Here is a 19,162-nt window from a genome sequence, read left to right on the forward strand (position 1 = left end):
ATCTGCAAAACATCACTCGCTTAACCCCTTCAAGTGCCCTGAAAGTACCTTCACCCCTTCTTTCTTTCCCCTGGGTCTGTAGAGCATCATCCAGTTTAACCCCTTTAAGTCCAGACATTGTTTAGCGTTGCCCCTTCTTGCGCTCAAAACATTTAGAGCACAATCCACCTTCCACCGCATAAATCATAATCTTTTTAAGACACCCGGTTAATCCATCTCCTGACTCTACAGGGCATCGCTACTACATCGTTGCTACCCCCAAAAGTAACCTTGAGGTTGCCCCATGCCTGGGCAATCCAAAGCAGCTCTTAACCGAGCCACAGTGGCACCCACCAGGGTTTGAAGATGTGTGAGGGACACAGAGACCAAGCTTCCATCACGAGAAGCTAGAATAACGATGGCCTTTCCCATCACAAGCTGGAATATTTACCCGAATGCGTGCGTCCGTTACGACCAGAGATGTTTTATAGAATAGTGTGGAATATTTAGTGAAAGTGGCAGAGAAGGTGTAAGCGTGTGTACGTGACTGTATGATTGTATGCGCATGTGTATGAGAAGGGGTTAGCTAAATAGAGGGCGCCGTGCAGATTTAAGACAATGCATAGGCAAGCAGAAAATATAATATATATATATTAGATAAAAAAATATAAAGAAGATTGCGATATTAAATCTCTGTACAGCCCATGGCTTGCTGGGTTTGTAAGGCCTGATAAGGACATTGGCTAATTGGTTTCTTAAATAGCCCTAAAGCAAAGTTATAAATATTATCCAGGTAAATGATTAAAAACCCAGATATAATATTTTATAAACGTGAATGTTTTGGTTCCACTCAGCTGCCCTCCTTACCGTTTAGACGAGGATTGTTGGTACAAATATTAGATGACCTGCTGACATACTGTACGCGAGAAGGAGGTGGACGTTGTAGGGAGAGCAAAGGGTGATCAGGGGATGTGAACGAGGGCAAAAGGTATGTAAGAACGGGAAGAGAAAGAAGGAATAAGAGAGGTAGGGTGGAGAGTGAAAGGGGTAAAAAGTGGGGGAGAAGAGAGGTTAGGTGGACGAGAGTAGGATGAAATGGGAAAGGGACAGATGGAGGAACGGAGAGTGGGGGAGAGCAATATGAGATGGAATGGAGAATGGGAGAGAGGGCAAGGATTGAGAATGGAGAGTGGGGAGACCGATAGACAGGGGAATGGGGCTTGAGGGAGAAGGGAATGATTGAGATTGGAGAGTGGGGGAGGGAATCGAAAAGAGAATGGAGAGTAGGAGAGAAGGGAAGGGTTGAAAATGGAGAGTGGGAGAGAGGAATAGAAGGGAGAATGGAGAGGGGGGAGAACAGAAGTATTGAGAACGAAGAATGGGAAGAGGGATAGAAGGGAGAATAGAGAGTGGGAAGAGACGGAGAAAGGTAAATGAGAGTGGGATGAAAGAGGGAGAATGAAGGACAGGAGAATAGGAGATTGCGGGAGATGAGAAGCGCACAGAGAGTGGGGACTGGAATAACAGCGAAACTGGAGAGGAGAAGGAGAGTGAATAGGGAGTGGGGGGCATCAATATGAGTGAGAATGGAGAGCAGAGGAGAAGCAGGGAGAATTTAGAGAGGGATAAGAAGAATTAAGGGGAAACCTAGAGCTGTAAAGAGGACATTTAAGGGGTGATGTACCGGGATCTCTTAATGTTATTGTTCGTTTTGAATATTACCGGTTTTAATTGTATTTTTGTAGCTGTGGACTATAAACGTAACGTAATGGGGAGTGGGGATGAGGGAGAGCATAAACTGGCATGACATTTAAGAGAGGGGTGGAAAAAGGACAGAGATCTCCTAACAATACAGATAATCTGTAGCTGGTGTTACTGGTACATGAGTTTTATATCGCTGTGCTCAAAGCCGTGTCTAAAACACGGCGAAGAGGCATTCATGTCCATTCCTCCGCGTCTTAGACACGTCAGTATCGGAAGAAATGTAATGCACTTTGCTGCATAAAATCTTTTTGAAGCAATCACAATCTTTTGGTGTTATATATGATCTAATAATTGTTTTTTTTTGCAAATGTAAAAATGCTTTTTTTACTCTAAAAAAACTCTGTTTACCCCATAACTATCAGGTTAAATTACCATTTTACATTGTGGTTTTCAGTGAGATTATATAGTTCTATCCAATGGCATGAAAAGGAGCAATAAGGACCCGGATGACTATATTCATGGAGTTGGTAGAGAAAGGGTTACGAAATGTGTATGTATATATATATATATAGATAGATAGATAGATATAGTTGTCCTTGTTGGAAAAGGGTTAACAGTACTGTGTGTTGGTGCACAGGATGTAACCAGCAGTCTGCACTCCCCCAGGGAGGACCTCGTCTGGCCCCTGGGGGCCACACACACACACACAGGAGGCTGCACCATTTGTTAGTCGTTGGGTGCAGCCTGTGGCATCAAACCGCACGACATGAAAAATGGGTCTGTACCAGGCTCTCTCACCAGCAGCTGCTGCGGTAGGTGGGCATGCCCCCCCGACCGCCATTCGTGCCACCCCCTCGGGGGGCAATCTGTGTGCATCGACACAACCCTCTGTCCTTGCAGCTTTGCGACTCCCTGTGAGCAACCGCGATCCCCTTTGCTTCTGCTACACTGCTTAAACCGTGCTGAAGCTGCCTGAGAGTGACAGGAGTTGCGCAGGAGTAAAAGGAACAGGTCAAATCTGATCGATATTTCACGTCTTTGCATGAAATATATTGTCTGCGCAACGACAAAACAAACTAACGTAAGCCAGGGAGAACCAAAACCTACGGACATAAAAAAAAGTCACAGTGTTTTTTTCCTTTCAAAAAGTCTACATTTTGGTGAAACTCGATCTCTGGCACCAGTGGCGGTTTTATGTCACCAAGTCACACAAAGTGTGTTAAGTCATTGAGGTCCCAGCATGATGGTTACGGACCTTGAAATCCCCATCCATTAAAAAGAACCTGGGAGGCAAAAGATTGGGACATCCCTACCGGAAATTCCACCAAAGCCACCCCGAGAAGGGGCAAAAAGCACCCCAAAAAAATTACAGTTTGAGTAAAAAATTTTACATTTGTGTCTCTCTTGTTATTAACATGAATTTATGCCACGTCAACATCTACATCAATAATAATCTAGACAACCACTGCCCCCCAACCAAAATAATAGTAAATGGCTTGGGGTTACCATTGGAAACGGCACCTGTATTAATACACCAATCTTCATGATAGCCCCAGGGTTATGTATAAAAAAGTGAAAAGTGGTCTTATCGCTATGCCAACCACTGGAATGCCCAGAACATTTCCTTGGTAGCTATGGCGATAATACGCCCCCCCCCATATTTTCTACATAGGCCCCATGTGCAGCTCTGAGCCTCCTGCTCTCTGTTCGGCTCTCTTAACGTGTTCTGTGGCCACGTTATACTCCCCGTGAGGTTCTGTGCCCACAGTATACTTCTTATTGGTCTGTGGCCACGGTGTAGCGCCTGTGCTGTATAGCTCCGTGTTTCCTGCGCTGGCCCAACTGATTACACGCAGCCCCTAGGCCCAACTGCATTCTCTGTACTGTGCTAACAGAGGGCCATTGTGTCCCCCAGCTTCAGTGCATATTCCGACCTTTAACCTTTACCACTACCCGGCATCTCTAGTCATTCTGTCTCCTTCCTATCTCATCTTTTCTCCCTTCATCCTTTTTCTTTCCTCTTTTTACCCTGCACATCATTCTGTGTTGCTCCCACTTCCCTCTTCCTGTCCCGTGCCTCCAACGACCACCCTTTGCCCCTCTCTCTTCGAATACCCTCCTCTCTATCTCCCTTTTCTCCATACCGCTTTGCTCTCCCTCTCTCTCTCTTCATCCCCCGTTCCCTGTCTGTCTCTCGCCCCCCTCCCCTTTCAGTTCCCCTGTCTCTCTCTTCTTTCTGCCCCCCTGGCTGGTTAGAGGCTGCCCTCGGTGCAGCGCTGTGCAGTGATACAGTAATTCCCATGCACAGGTGCAGGGTCCCTGATGCTGTGTTACCCTCAGGCACGTCCCTCCATGCCTTGCCTGACAGACCGGTGGAAGTAATGTCTTGTGGCAGGTAGAGGAATCCAGCCGACCAAGAAGATATGTTAGGAAGTGTCTCGGAGAGCGCAGCTCAAACACCTGTCTCTACATTCCTTTCTTTCATATAATTGTTCCAACATTCCCCCAAATCACAACTTCTTCACACGACCGGGACCCCAACACCCTAAACCGGAGCGCTCCCTGTCTCTTTTTTCTCTCGCTCTCTCTTATTTCTTAGTTTTTATTCCATTAATTTATCTATAAAATTAAGTAGTTTTTTTTTTAAAAAAATTTACCAGTTACTTCTTCCCACTTTATGTTATTTTACTCTTTTATGTATTTTTTGACCTGATCTTTCATTTATATTTTTCTTTTATATTTATTCCTTTACGTACTTTCCTTTTTAGTCTCGGTGATTCATTCTTGTCTGTTTCTTTTTAGATTTTTCATGCATTGTCATTTTTTTATTTTCTGTCTTTTAGTTATCCTTTTCTCTCTTTTTAACACATACCTCTTTTTATGTATGTTTGATTCATTTCTTAATTTATTACTGCAATATTTTTTTTCAATTGATTCATTTGTTTTACTTTTACATGTTTTCCCCCTTTTGCTTATTTTTTTGTAGGTCTTTTTTTCCTTGTTATTTCCCCCTGATACGTTGCATTATTTTTCCTTCTTTTTATTTCTCTAGAATTCTTGTTTTTCATTATTTCTCTGTATAATACATTTTCTTTTCTATCTCTTTTTGTTTTTGCTTCTTAGTCTGGGTCAATAGCTTTTCTCATCTTTCTGCTTAAAAAAATATTTTTGCCCGTGTAGGTTTTTGGTTTTTCAGACCCTACGCGATTTAGTTATTTCTCTTTATGTTGTTTTCTCTGTAGACATATTTTCTCTGGTATTTTCTTTTCTTTCTCGTAATTCTTTTTTTTTCTTTTTTTATCACATCATTTAGTATTCTTCCATAGAACCCCTCTTTCCTCTTGTATTCCCCTTGTTAGTTTGTTTCTTCTGCTGTTGTATTTTCTTTTTTTAGACATGTTTTTTATATTGTTTTCCATGTTCTTTTTTCATCTTGTATTTGCACCACGTAATTAGTCTTAATGGTATTTTCTTGGTAAACACTCCAGTTATTTATTTATTTTTTTGCTTTTTTTCCTTTAATTTACTTTTAGTTTCTTTGTTGTATATGTGTATTTTATTCAGTCACACATATTCTAAAGCCTTCCTTGTTATTTCTATTGTTGCATATATATATATATATCTATATATATATATATATATATATATGTATATATATATAAATCTGTTCTCTGACATGTGCCTTAATGTTTCTTGGTAGTTAAAACTCATTATGAAAGAGACTAATTGGCATCAATGTCTCCAATTTTAGGTTTGACTTGAGTGCATGAATGAGACAACGCTGCGTTCAGCTTGGTAAAGGAGCTCGCTGATATCTCATAAGGCAACCAGTAATAGTCCATGTCAATAATGTCTAAAGATGAAGAGGGAGGTTGTAAGCTTAGCTCTGCCTGTAAACATAAAGAACGGAAGCCTAAGAAGCCTCATTATATACCTCGGCCATGGGGGAAGCCTTATAACTACAAGTGTTTCCAGTGTCCATTTACTTGCATGGAGAAGTCCCATCTCTACAACCACATGAAGTACAGCCTATGCAAAAACTCGCTTTCCCTCTTAATAGAGTCGGACTGGCCTTACAAGAAAAACAATTTCCTCATCCCCGAAACCCACCTCCTACAGGAACCACAACCAGAGAGCAGTCTTGGACGGCAAGACGTTTGCGATTCCACTGGGTCAAACACCACCAAGGCTAGGCAAGCTGGAGAAAAGGACCCTGCTGAGGTGCAGAGTTTTTTGGATGAAGAGGATGAGAAAGAGGAAGAAGAGGAGGAAGAAACAGGAGAAGTCCTAAAGGACAAAGGAAAAGGATTAACATCTCTGCAGGCCAGCCCAAGCAAAAGCGAAGCCAACATTTCCATGGCGGGCATGAAGGGCAAGAAAGAAAGGTCAAGTAAAGAAGGGGAGCCTGACTTCATTATAACAGATGTTTTCTCCTTGGAAGGGCAGTTTGAGAAGGAGAGAGAGGAGCCAAAATTTACCAAGGTTTCCAGAAAAACTGCGAGCAACGTTGGAGGGACTCGTGCTGAGCAATGGAAACTGCTGACCGGCACGCTAAAGAAAGGGACAACAGAGGTACCACCAGGAACTAATACAATCCCATGTTACCCACCACCAACATACACCGATTACCAAGAACAACAGGGCCTCTCACTATTGGGGATCAACTACCCACTAAATACCAACCTCTTCTCTTACTTGAACCCCGCTATGACTGGTGGAACAGCACAGTTCCCATTCTTGGCCTCCACAGCCCAGCTCATGCACCCTACCCATTCCACCCATTTCCAATCACTACAGAACACAGAGAGGCCGTCGTTCATCCCCAGATTCTACTATCCTTTGCTCTTTGAACATGCATTTAATAGTGCCGAGAGTAAGGTGATTTCAGGAAAGCCAGTGAGCCAAGCCCAGCCGGGGCCAACGTCTTACGTTTCAGTTCCAAGGACCAAAATGCCTATGGAACCAACGAAAGCCTGTCTTCACAAGGCTCCAGAAGACAAAAATACTGTGTCCTGGGTTTCTAGTGATAAATTATCCAAGCAAACCTCGTCTCATAACAAGTTAATCCAGGATAATGATGGGAAATGGCCTTCTCAGGCAGCGAGAGATGCAATTCAACAACAGAAGCAAATACTTGGTGTCTACGGGGCTCCAACTCTTAACATGAATGAAGGCTTGATTCCACAGAAGGGAACAACTGACGAAGCCGTCTGGACAAACACCAGCCCCGTGAGGTGCATGAAGAGGAAGCCCTGGCTGGAGAAAGATGTACCAAATGTTGCCACAGATAAAACGCCACTAATAGTGGGAGGAGAGCGACCCACCCCAAACCGGTAGGTCTTCATAACAACGATCAAAGTAACTACTGATTTACCAAAAATCTTTGTGTTATCTTTGTCATATTCTTTGTAGTCTATTATATTAAGAAACCACAATATGCAAAATAAGAATTGTTAGTAATACTGTGTTATTAAAAGAGAACATATTAGAATGAGGCGTGTTCACGCAGTAATACCATACTCTAAAAACACATTTTACTCTCTATTCCCTCTGTCAGCTCGTGTTCCCCTTCCATACCTTCTCCTGATCCCTGGCACGATAAGAAGCCTAATCTGGAAAGGTCAACTCAGAAGAGGAAGCGAGAGTCCGAGGCTACTAATAACGTAGATCCCATGAGTGAAAACACCTCTGCGCTCATCGGAGACCTTTCCAGGACCTTAGAAGAGTATGGGAAGGTGGAGAGAAGGCTGGCAAACTTAGCATCGGAGGACAACAGCCGCCAGAAAGCCCTCAGTGAACAACTTGGGAAAATCCGATTGGAGCTTCTGAATATTCACCGTGCTCTAGAAAAGGTCTCATGTTCACACGAAGGACCACTAGATCTATCGATTAAAAGGTCCGAGGACACTGGAAAGGAAGAAGTAGACAAGAGCCCACCAGAAGATGACCTAGCAACACATCCACCATCTGACTGCCCACCCAGGCAGCTGGTGAAGGTGGAACTGTTGCCCCCAGACCTGGCCACCTGTTACGCACGTCCTACAAAGTGTGAGGCAGACTCTAGTGTCCTTCTGTGTCCTGATGGTAGAATCGGGGGTGCAGGAGTGGTGCAGCCGCAGGTTTCCATCTTGGAAGAAGGGGGCGGAAGTCGCCTTGGTTTTGGAAGAGGGCAACAACAGTTAGAAGGTGTGTGAAACGCTGGCATACTCCTTGTCCCAGGCTTCAAATGCTGAATTTTAAATATACTCAAGAGATAACAAGGGTTTCTGAAGCACATATCAAACTTTTGCACTAAATCAATGCGACCCCCTGTTTTTCATGGCTTGACCTCTGACCTTAAATTACAAAATACCGTTCCACGATAAATAGGGACATTGTTTGGTATCCCTTATTCACCATAAAACTCTCACTGTGACAGAACCGTCAAGTATTTTTCTTTTGATGATTGACAGGATATCTCCGAAAAACAGAATCTCCTGAACTTCCCTCTCTTCGTTTGCAGATTTCCTGGAAAACTTGCAGTTTTCTGAGTTTTGCAGAATTTCAATGATTGACAAATTCACCAGTTGTCTGTTGATTCTAGAAAATAATGTTTTAGGATGTGGTGGTAGATTTCTTTGTGTTATCCAAGGTATGGTTCCTGGTCCATGTTGAACCAGTCGGGTCAGAATCAGTTTTTGGGAATTCGCTCACCTGTATGATACACCGTTTAAAAGAAATTTGCACTTGAGGAATTCTCACATCGTAAATATGCATTTAACCTATTAAAAGCTAAACAAGAGTACGTAACCGATGGCGGTCTTTTATTTCATGTAACGCGACGGGACGGGACAAAAAAAATATTTTCATGGACCAACATACGGTAAAAGGACACAGCAGGAAAATGGCCAATGGGCCATAGGCCAACAGCACCACACACTCGCCCGATCTGCCTCTCCAGCAGCGAGTGGCCGGCAGCTGGATATGACCATTATTAGGGGGCCACTGACCTTAAAGTGCCAGGGGCTCCTCATTAACATGAGTCCCACTCCGGTTGAATTATTTTCAGGTTATGAGACAGAAATCTTAGCTGCCTGATTAGCCCCTTCATTGTTCAACAATACATTATTATCATTTATATTTAAACTTGTGGGCTCCGGGACGCGGCCGGTACATTGTACAGCGTACCCTTACATATAATATACATGAAGAATAGACATAACTCGTCTCAAAAGCTTGCAATCTATTGCACTACAGTTATCGTCTTTCGTACATGTGTTCTTTACCTTTCCCCGGCTAACATGGTACGATTATATACCTCTGTCCTTTTTACCAGACACTCTAATCCTTTTATAAGGCTGTCTAATTCCTTGCGAGACTGTATCATTGACTAGACAGTTGAGTCCATGAAGGGCGATCTCCCCGTTATAATACCGTCTCTTTGCGAGCCTCCATCAATCATGGGTTGCGTTATTCATCCATAACTCATTAAATCTCCCTTTCTGCTCCAAAGCGAAGCTCACACCGCGGGTCCTCTGGACCTTTTAATACGATCACAATGGTCTCCAGCGAGATCCTGCCTGGCAGGAGGGTACGTGCTTGGACCGAAAGACGGGGCAGAGCCTCACACCAGCGGGCACCGCTGCCAGCCCATGCAGATGAGTAAATAAGGAAGGCAGCAGAGTTCACATAACCCTGGGGACAGCCATAGGACACTGTCACCGCAGATCAGCGTCACTGTCACTGGACCTCATTGCTGCCCCATTAAACACAGCTCCGGGCTCACGTAATTGGCTCAGACCGAGGGTTACCCTTAAACACGGGAGCCTGTCTACCAGCACTTATTTACAGCAGGTCCCAGGCTCTTAACCCCTTTTATGCCACAGGGAGGGCCGGGGATACGATCGACGATGCAGCGTCTCCCCGAAAAACCGTCCTCGAGCCTCACCCTGCACCCCCCCCATAACATGAAAGATATCTGATTATAACGAGCGCCTGATTCACGAGACGTGATCACCAAGCGGGATCTTAATATCATTTGGGGGATTTGTCGGCTGGATTTGAGATGGCCCGACTCTGTGAGGTCCTGAGGATGGTTATTCCGGAGTATGGCCACGAGGGACTACAATTCCCATCAGCCTTATACTGGGGTTCTTCACATCTCTACATGCCAGGGGACAGAGGCAAGTGGTCTCATTTTCCTCCTCTCCATTGTTGTGTGTGTGTAATATATATATTTATTTATTTATTTAAAATTTGGGCAGGCATGTTTATTGCCCACTTTGCCCGGTATTAAAAAAAATACTTAACATACAAAAATATTTTTTTTAAATCCTGTTGCCCCCAACCTTCTGAAAGGTAGGCGACCCTTCACATGAAAACGCCGGAAACATTTAAGCGTTAAAAACTAGAATTTTTACGATCTGTGCATTTTGATGTTCAGCATTGAACCCGGCAGGACTGCTTCGTGCTATAAATCCGTATATCAGAAGCCAAAACGTACATCACTAAATTACGTTCCAAAAATTGTAGTGGGGTAACCAGGCGCAGTTTGGGGGTCACATATCTTTCTCTGAGACCCAGGCATTCTATTTCTTTTACCGCCACGGAGCATAAGGACTTGTTCCTTTTAGTTAGTTTTGTTACCAGCAGATAATAGAAAGGCGCCCAAACATATATTCCTTAAAATGTTGTAGATTTATTTATTTTTTAATTTCCCCAATTCTGTAATTTTTTAATAAAAGCATGCCCCCCTCTCTCCCTTTTTGCATCCCTTGCCTATCGTTCTCCTTCTCGCCGCTGATCGTCTCGCGCTCCGCTCTCCGCTCGCTGGATGGATGGATCGGTTATGTCAGAGTCAAACAGCCGTATTCTTTCATCCCCCCCAGCTTGGCGCTATCACTTATACCAATCACAGGGGATGGGAGACATGTCAGAACAAACTCCCGTCTCCTTCTCCTGCGCTAAACTGAACGGCCCTGACAGAGCTGTGATTGTGTCATTACGTGTCGGCCGGGGGTGCTGTGAGTGAACATGATTCCGAGATCTGCGTTACCCGACATCAGATATATTAAAAAAACAAACATATTGCTGAAAAAAGTGTTGGCGAAACTTAAAGTGTAAATATCCCCTAAAAGCATAGCGTTGAATGAGGAGCAGTCTTCAATGACATCTGCGTGGTTGCTATGGCGATTGCACTGCTTCTATTATAATAGGTCATTCAGTTATTTCCTTTTTTTATCCAAAAAAGCATTTTTCCCCCACTAGCTTCAAAGGTTCCTTATTCCTAACGCCACTGCCTGGGGAGAATATCTATAGGCACGCATCGGCCCTCGTCTTCCTGCCCGAACTAAAGGGTTAACCGTTTATAGCTGTCGTCCTCTGTTTCTAATAGACAGTGACAGATAATAATCTGGATAGGTTACAGGTGAGTGGCGTTAAGGACACACAACCGTTTTCCCATTATCAGAAATTTCTCTGCATGCGCGGCTCATTGCACTTTGGCTCCCGTCCAGGTCCCGGATCGCCGGGCGCCGGGTCTATGCTGTCTTTGTTTAAAGGGGGTACCAAAATCGGTCTCACAAAAAAAACGAGGTTCCCAGTCCGGCCATTTAAACTCAGACCCCTGTGATTTCTGTGCTCCGATACGAGCCAAGTACCGCATTACAGCGATAATCATCATCAAAAGAGGGACCACATGAAAGAATCTAAAGCCCTGCTGTGGGACCCGTTCACAGACCGACGGGGTGCCCAGATTTAAGCGGCCAATCTGTCAACTCTAACTACTCATTCAGTAAAGTATTTCTTCTCCCCTGTAAAGCCCTCGTCTGTTTTAGGTCCCATCCTTCCTTCCTTGTTCTGTAACCGACGATGGCTCCGGCAGGTAATGCGTTAAAACTGAATGACACAAAAAGTCTTATCGAGGGGAATCGCTTTAAAGGTCAGTTAAGCAGAGGGTGGAATATTTTGGTTTTAGTGGAAGAACCCCAGGCCAGCTGCCACCGGATCAATCTGTTATTGTCTGCAACACTCCGAGCTTTCAGCTCCACTGCGCTATTCACTGTAACAGCACACAAGTCATGGAAAGCGTCTAGGGGTCCTGAGATTGGTACGTGGGCATCACAGGACTCCAGGTAAAGGATACCGCGCATGGCATGAGAGGGGGAACACCTACCCTCTACACGTACCATAGACTTGGGGCTATGGGTACAAATCTTCTGAGGTTAGTTACGCATAAGTGCTAGATTAATATAGGGGATAGATTTCATTAAAATATATTTTATGAAAAGTCAAGTCAGTAATTCGCGCTAGAAAGATTGCGATCCTCTGACCTCTGTATAAAAAGTCTGAAGAAGCCGGGCAATGAATGGAGATCAGAGTATCAGTTTTAGCAGAGGTGGTATATACAGTCATAGAATGAACGATACACAACACCCAAATGCACATAGAAAACATTTATAGAGAGAGGAAGCCTGTTAGACAAGATAATAACTGAACTGAGTGGAGAAAAACAGTGAGACAAAGGGTTTCAGATACCCCCCAGCAGAGGAAATCTCGCTGGGATCAGTGGTGTTACCCCCCAAAACTTGCTATGTCTTGAAAAGCGGGGGGAAAGCTGAGAACCAGCAAAAAGAATGTTTTAGAAGAGGAGATTGCAACCAAGAACTATGATCTATGGAATTGCTATTAACAAATGCATCTGCATGAACAGTCCTCGGATGCAGGCGTCCATCTGGGGGCCGGTTTGGCATTTGCCACTAGCTGTTGCTAGTTTAAGTCTTTTTGTTGTCTTATAGAGGGTGTGGGGAAAAAGACCACCACGTTTACTCGATCAGCAGTACGTAGTCCTGCACCGACCTAGGGATGGGTAGCTCCGGGACAACCTGGGACAGAAGGCATTCTCCAAGACTGGCCCTGACTACTCGTCTGGCCAGGGACTTCAGAGTACCAGGCTGCGAGCACAGTTTCATAAGCCGCTGGCAAAGCTGGGCATCTCGGGTAGCCTCAGGGGGCAATCCGCCTTCCCTCCTTAGTCGGAGCTGCCCACTAGCCCTTCGTAACAGCTCAAGGCACTCGTCCTCCCTCTCACCGCCCAGTCCTCGACTCATCAGAGACACAAGCCGCCCAGCAGGGTACTGCCCCTTGAGATTGGTGGTATCCGGCTGTGCCCCATAATCAAGAAGCAATCGTACGCTCTCAAGATTCCCCTTAATGACTGCCCAGCTTAGAGGCGTGTCTTGGTTATAGTCACGGGCATTGACCTTGGCACCACCTTCTAGAAGGGCTTTAACGCAGCGGGCCATGTTTTTAAAGGCGGCCCAGTGTAACGGGGTGTCCTGATTCCCATCAGGGGCGTTGGGATTAGCGCCGTACTCCAGGAGGATCTCCACGCACATTTCATCCTTCTCGGCTGCGTAATGCAGAGCTGTCCGCTGGTACCCGTCTAGAGCGTCGACCTGAGCGGGGTGAGAGGAGGAAGCATTGTGATCGAACGCCAAAGACAAGAGACCCATCATGGACAGCAGTGGCATTTATAGAATTAAACGGGCCAGAACAAGATAATATTAATAACTGATCGGTACTGTACGGTTTATATATTTACATACTTCCTGAGAGATCCCAGGATCCAAAACAACCTGTTCTTTTCTCTTATTTAGAGCGAGGAACCTAAACTAAATGTAAATGGGTCCAAAATGCCTGTAAAGTTTCAGCAAGGCAGAAATTTAAAGGGAAAGCACGTATTCTTAAGAAAGAACCGAGTCCGTCTATAACGGAGCCGATCATTCAGGCTGCTAACGTTCCAAAGACAGATTAGCCTTCCGTATTCTATCAGCGGCTCCGGGGCTTTATTACTCCTTTTAAACGGAGGCGACATTGCATTGGAATCCGGATTACACTGAGACCGACACTCTGTACTGACATGGGCTCCATTCTCCAGCAGCAGCTCCACGCAGTCCGCGTCACACACCATGCACGCGCTGTGAAGGGGCATCAGGGTGTCGTGGGGGCAGTTGACGTCCACTCCCTGCAAAAGAGCACACAGAGTCACGCCGCCGCTCAGTGTTTCTACTTTGCACGCGGGATTTTTTTTTTTTTTTTTTCCTCACCTTGCGGATCAGAGACTCGACGGTGTCACCGGGCAGGGAACGAATGGAGGAAATGGTGCGGATTAAACGCTCGGACAGGGTGGACTTCCTTCTCAGGTGTTCCATGGCAGGAGCACCTGTATAACATTCAGAACAAGGTGATATCATATCATATGCAAAGGGAAGGTGTTGGGGGAGGGGAGCGCTGCAATCAAAATATCAAACTACCGATTGCTCCGCTTTTTCAAGATTGCACCAGAATAACACTTTATACTTAACCCTTGGTTAAAAAAAAAGCTTGGAGAATGAACCGATCACAGATAAAGTAGAAAAATAACAAAATAGAAAAAAAGAGTAAATAAAAAATTTCACAGAAAGGCAGAGATACAGGAAGGTGGATTTGGAAAGCTCTGGCATGGAAGAGGTTACACATTTGGCCCAATCTCCCCTTTGTGCACTTTCCTCGTTCTTCCCCCAGGGGGGTGTAGTTGAGGTGCTCTTTCCTCCCTCTCTCTCTCTCTCCCCCCCAGGGGGACTCCCTGCCTCTGGCATTCAGCAGGCACTTGAGATGGACCAAGGCAATCTCTCTCCTTGGGCTTCTCTTAATGGATGAAGAGCAGGAAGCGTCTGTTTCCATTAATTACCCCTCGGATGGGATGAAATATTCAGCAGGAGGAATAAAAAACAAGAAGGGGGGGGTTGCACTCGCTCCTAACCATACAGAGGGCTGCCAAACCATCACACGGCAAACAAAGTGCCACAACGGCCACAAGACACTAACGAGCCATTCATTCACTAACACGACGATATACTAACATGCCCGGTGCGCCAACGATGCTGCGTGCGTGTACCATCTGGTATATTACTGTATTGATTAACTTGCGGGCTGACGTGTTACATCGCTAGCGCCAACACGTCAAGGAATTTACGGAGGGAGACGGGATCATACGGGAAGCAACAGTGTAACACGTGAAGAGGTACACAAACGCGACGGATGGGATATTTTTAGACTTCTACTGTAGAATCGTTACGTGATGGAGGTTACGCCGTACGTTTTTTTTCTTCTTTGAGTTTTCAAATATAAAAAAGAAAAAAAGTTTTAGTAACAAAATCAAGGAATCGTCCACGAGATGAAGAATATTAGCGCCACCTAGTGGGGAGAAAGGGGTGAGCCTACGGGAGCCTCACTTGGGTCACATATTAACCTGCGTAATATACGCATTATAAGATTGCAATAATAATACAAAAAATCTATATATATATATATTATATATATATATATACACACACACACACTTCTGGAATTAAAACCAAACACCCATGACGCAAACAATTTACGGGGAGGGCAGATATTTGGTAAAACAGAATTCTAAAGGGCTTTAAAACTGCTTTAACATGATGCTTTTTCTTGTTTATTCAATTAAAGGGACAGCTTTATGCCCCCGACAGCCCCACGAGACAGAAGAATGCATATACAAGAACTTTATATTCTTTAGAAACAGGTAGAGGCTGCGGCTGCCGTCCTCCTCCTCACGTGTATCGAGATGCATTCGGCTGAATGCATATTCTGCACTCAAAATAGTTGGGGGGCAGAGAAAAGGGGCAAATGGGGGGCAGCATGGATATTTAAAGGGGCCTCAGCATTAAAGCGTAAATTGCATTTCTCTTTGGGGTCTATTGTTTTAGGTTCTCTGGAAAAGATCACTTCTGGATGCCGGGAAGGACCCCATTAAATGCCACTTTGACCCAAGAGGGGGCAATAATATATACTGCCCTGCATACAGGTGCCATTCTATGTTTAACCCCATCTACATATGGAAAGGCACGCACAGCCCGGGCGTATTTCTCAATGTGGCCCCTCTGTGACAGGCCTGTCTGTGGTAAGTAACACAGGGCAGACCACCCACCACGACTGATAAACTACACGCCCATTTCTGGGCATTTACCCGACATATTACCCCATACTGAGCCCTACGAGGTGCCAGGAACACTTGGGGTACCGGGGGCCCCTATTAACCCCTCCAGTTCAGCCCAAAACAACCCGTACATTAACCTCACCTGTTGAGCAAAGCTCAGCTGCCGACCTCAACTCCGCCCTCTTGCTGCTGGCAATACAAACCAATGAAAACGTTCCAGTTCTGACAGACACCACCTCCGACCAATAGATAAACTGGCAAACGGAACCGCTTGTGGAAACGAGGCTAGACACGCATTAGCACACATCTTCGATAGGATTGGTCAAGGAAAACCTTCACAGCGGCGCCATATTTGATTTGGGCAAAAAAGCTGGTTCTGTACAATATTTCTCCAGTGCAAATTAGTTTCATTATTGTCTGAACTTACAGTGAGTAGTCAGTGAAATTAACACGTTAATGGCAGGCGCATGTGGTCTTAACTAAAATAAAAAAGTACATTTTATTAAAAGGAATTATGATCAGTTACCCTAAAATATCACTTTATTGGATACACAATCTCTGTGCAGGGCTCTGCTTAAGCTGTTAGCATTTAAGTAAATTCTTTAAATTTTTATGAAATTATCCTTTTAAACTTTTTCGGTGCCCAGTATTGGCAGTGATTTTCATTTTTCCGCTGTCCTGGCAACCAAAGGGGTGGAAAAAAAACCCGGTCAAATGCGTCTCAAAAATTGAGAAGCTTTTAAAAATGCTATTATTTTGAACATTTCTCATATCACATAAAGTAAAACATTTCTCCTGTAGAAGGGTTCTCAGAGGGATGAAGAATGACGATAGCCAGAATACCGCAGTGAAGGAGAAAGGATCCTCAGTTTGTTACCGAGTTTATAAATTACTTGGCTATCATTTAGGTATTTGGAGATATAGCGAGAACCTGAATGGGTTAATGGGAAAGGTTACCAGTCCCAGAATCAATGATATTATGTATCGAATCATCTTTTTGTAACATACGTGCTTATATGATTTGTAAAGTTTACGGCGTGGATTCTCGTTTGGGCCGTGGCTTGGTTGTGTAAGAACAATCGCCAATTAACTAAGTCACCGGTGTTAAGTCAATGTTTATTTAGTTGAATGTTCTATGAGTTGCCCAATCCCGGTCTCTAACAACATTATATCCAGGGAAGCGTGTGAGGAGGATCAGCCTCCAGAAAAGTGTTGATAATCCCAGTTCATATCACATACCAAGCACGGCCGGCCTCGGACTACAGACATACGCGTGATATGTAAGTTCTAGACCTGAAATGAAGTTTATTGCCTTACGTTTCAGCAGAGAGGTCTACGTGGGGGGCGACACCAAGTACTGGAGCTTGGCCAAAAATTAAATAGTCCCTGTCTGGTGAGAGGAGACCGATGTGTAAAGGACGGTATGGTGTCCTATTAGGTATCGACAAAGGACGGGGTCGACAAAAAGAAGATAAAGCAGGTGCTGGGGGTGGGTGCAGGGAATGTAGGGTTGTGAAGGGTCTTCTGAGAGCATTCACAGAACAGTGCAAAGGTCTATTCACTAAAGAAAAGTTTGCAGGAGAGATAAACCTTTAAAAACTGCTATTAAGGCACATTATGAACGATAACACCAACTGAGCTTCTCCTACAAGGTGGTCTGAGCAGGCCCTGCAGTGTGGTTTGTATTCGGTAATGCAGAATGATATTAAGGAGATGAAATGTTCAGCTCCCTTTTTAGTGAATAGACCTAGTCGTATGAGTATATGCTCAGTATCAGAATTCTCACACAATGAGAATGACATTCTGCTGATGGTTGCAGAGTTCCTTATTTATCATTGAGTTCCTTTCTTCAGCACGATGGACCAGTCCCTGGAATTTTGCCGTCAGAAGGAAGACCTTCTTCGCACGGTACGGAGCCTGCAAGTGGCCTCCCAAAACACCTTACAGAGAGCGGTCCCTTTACTCTCCTCTCAAAATGGATTGGGTCTCCTCCGTCCATCTCACATACAACAGCTCTCCCAAAAGTCTTCCCAGTTCTGCCGAGATCTAGAAGACGTAGGGAACCTTCTGCTGTTCCGCCAAGACAAGCTCACCCATAATATTTCAGTGCCGAGTGCTGGCGGCTGCAGCTCTGTCCATTGGTGCCCTGATGGTTCTCTTTATGTTTGTGGAGATAATGGTCCATGTGTCCACCTGATGGCTGCTAATGGGAAGCCTAGCCAGGTCATCCATTGCTCGGATGGGGGGCTTTTCCTCCCAGATTGCGTCACCGTGACTCGATCTGGCTCGGTAGCAGTTACCGATCTGACTGATGGCTTGGTGCGTATTTACAACCAAAACTCACAGCCGTCCTGGGTGAAGGTGGGTGGAAAACGCACGTCTCCAACAGGCATTGCTGTTGACTCGAGCGGCCGGATCCTGGTTGCCGATTACGCAGCTGGCGTGGTTCAAGCTTTCCATGTGGACGGCGCCTATCGTATCCACGGGGTTCGTCAAGTATCTGGCCTTCAGGGACCAGTTCATGTCTGCCCCACCACGGATGGTGGCTTTGCTGTTAGCGAGGAGTGTGGAGATGTCAAGTTATTCAAAGGCAGCATGAAACTATCTGGATCTCTTTCTCAAAAATACCAACACACGTTTGGAAACCCGACAGGAGTCTGTGCGGATCCAGAAGGGAACATCCTTGTAGCTGATGAGCAGCGGAGGGACGTCACTCTATTCCCTCCTAATGGTTCCCCTATTTGCATAGTCTCAGGGGGTCTTCTAAGGCCAGCCGGTGTGACGTGCTCCCCCTTTGGTCATTTATATGTAGCTGACTCTGGTGACAACTGTGTCAAGGTATTTAAGTATCGAGCAAGACCATATTATGCTTCCGGGAGCCCGAGGGGGTCGGGGGAATTTCCATAGCGATGGCGCAGGATTGTTAATGAAGAGATTCGCTCACGTTGAATGATTCTATCATGTTATTCAATATATATATAAAACTAAATAATGAATAAAATAAGAAGAATATTATAACTGCTTTTATTTAGACATTTTTTACCCAATGTGTAAAGTAAGTAGCTTTCTTTCTCGAGTACCATGTATTGACCACCAAAAACTTTTCTCACTCACGTTACTCACAAAGTTAGCATACATTAGAATTCTGGATTCATGGAATTCCTGAGTGTAACCGTTGGGCTTACTCATACTCTCGGGAGTATACCCAAACCTTTGATTTCCTCTTAGTCCCAGCTGGAACAATTTTACGGTGCCAAAGAACCAAAAGTCTAGAAAACGAAGAAATTTAAATATAAAGTTATAAACCAGGTAACAGACAGTGGTCTATATAAAACACATGGACGGGGTTTCGAAATACCAAGCCCCCGGGTCACAGCAGCACGGAATAATCCTGCACACTAACAACATGCACTACTCGAAACTCATTGAGCGGGAACTCGAGATACCCAGATTATCTTAACCGCACACACGGGAGGGTCTCCTCTACATATCTATGAG

The 19,162-nt window shown here is 44.8% G+C and overlaps 3 protein-coding genes across 3 annotated transcripts; 2 read left to right on the forward strand and 1 right to left on the reverse strand.

The window, feature by feature from the left end:
• Positions 1-5,519: 5,519 nt before the first annotated feature.
• PRR35 (proline rich 35) lies at positions 5,520-7,877 on the forward strand. Its single transcript, XM_053472017.1, has 2 exons — positions 5,520-7,016; positions 7,241-7,877. The coding sequence occupies exons 1-2, from the start codon at positions 5,524-5,526 to the stop codon at positions 7,875-7,877; spliced, it is 2,130 nt and encodes a 709-aa protein (XP_053327992.1). The 5' UTR covers positions 5,520-5,523.
• Positions 7,878-12,096: 4,219 nt separating this feature from the next.
• On the reverse strand, positions 12,097-13,970 carry ASB8 (ankyrin repeat and SOCS box containing 8). The gene is made up of 3 exons (XM_053471347.1): positions 13,770-13,970; positions 13,583-13,687; positions 12,097-13,118 (listed from the first exon to the last, which is right to left on the reverse strand). Exons 1-3 carry the CDS (start codon positions 13,914-13,916, stop codon positions 12,486-12,488), a joined length of 885 nt encoding a protein of 294 aa, XP_053327322.1. The 5' UTR covers positions 13,917-13,970; the 3' UTR covers positions 12,097-12,485.
• A 3,656-nt stretch (positions 13,971-17,626) lies between these two features.
• Positions 17,627-18,657, forward strand: NHLRC4 (NHL repeat containing 4). The gene has a single exon (XM_053471802.1). The coding sequence runs from the start codon at positions 17,861-17,863 to the stop codon at positions 18,569-18,571; it is 711 nt and encodes a 236-aa protein (XP_053327777.1). The 5' UTR covers positions 17,627-17,860; the 3' UTR covers positions 18,572-18,657.
• The last annotated feature ends 505 nt before the right edge of the window (positions 18,658-19,162 follow it).

This window comes from Spea bombifrons, chromosome 7 (assembly GCF_027358695.1).
Source record: "Spea bombifrons isolate aSpeBom1 chromosome 7, aSpeBom1.2.pri, whole genome shotgun sequence".
Classification (NCBI taxonomy): Eukaryota; Metazoa; Chordata; class Amphibia; order Anura; family Pelobatidae; genus Spea; species Spea bombifrons.

Excerpts from the sequence above, each read along its gene's own strand:
- ASB8 (XM_053471347.1), bottom strand. The coding sequence starts at position 13,916 with ATGATATCACCTTGTTCTGAATGTTATACAGGTGCTCCTGCCATGGAA. Across the intron at positions 13,688-13,769 it reads TCGAGTCTCTGATCCGCAAG|GGAGTGGACGTCAACTGCCC; the intron begins GTGAGGAAAAAA and ends GCTCTTTTGCAG. Across the intron at positions 13,119-13,582 it reads TGCTGGAGAATGGAGCCCAT|GTCGACGCTCTAGACGGGTA; the intron begins GTCAGTACAGAG and ends CACCCCGCTCAG.
- NHLRC4 (XM_053471802.1), top strand. The coding sequence starts at position 17,861 with ATGGCTGCTAATGGGAAGCCTAGCCAGGTCATCCATTGCTCGGATGGG.
- PRR35 (XM_053472017.1), top strand. The coding sequence starts at position 5,524 with ATGTCAATAATGTCTAAAGATGAAGAGGGAGGTTGTAAGCTTAGCTCT. Across the intron at positions 7,017-7,240 it reads GAGCGACCCACCCCAAACCG|CTCGTGTTCCCCTTCCATAC; the intron begins GTAGGTCTTCAT and ends TCCCTCTGTCAG.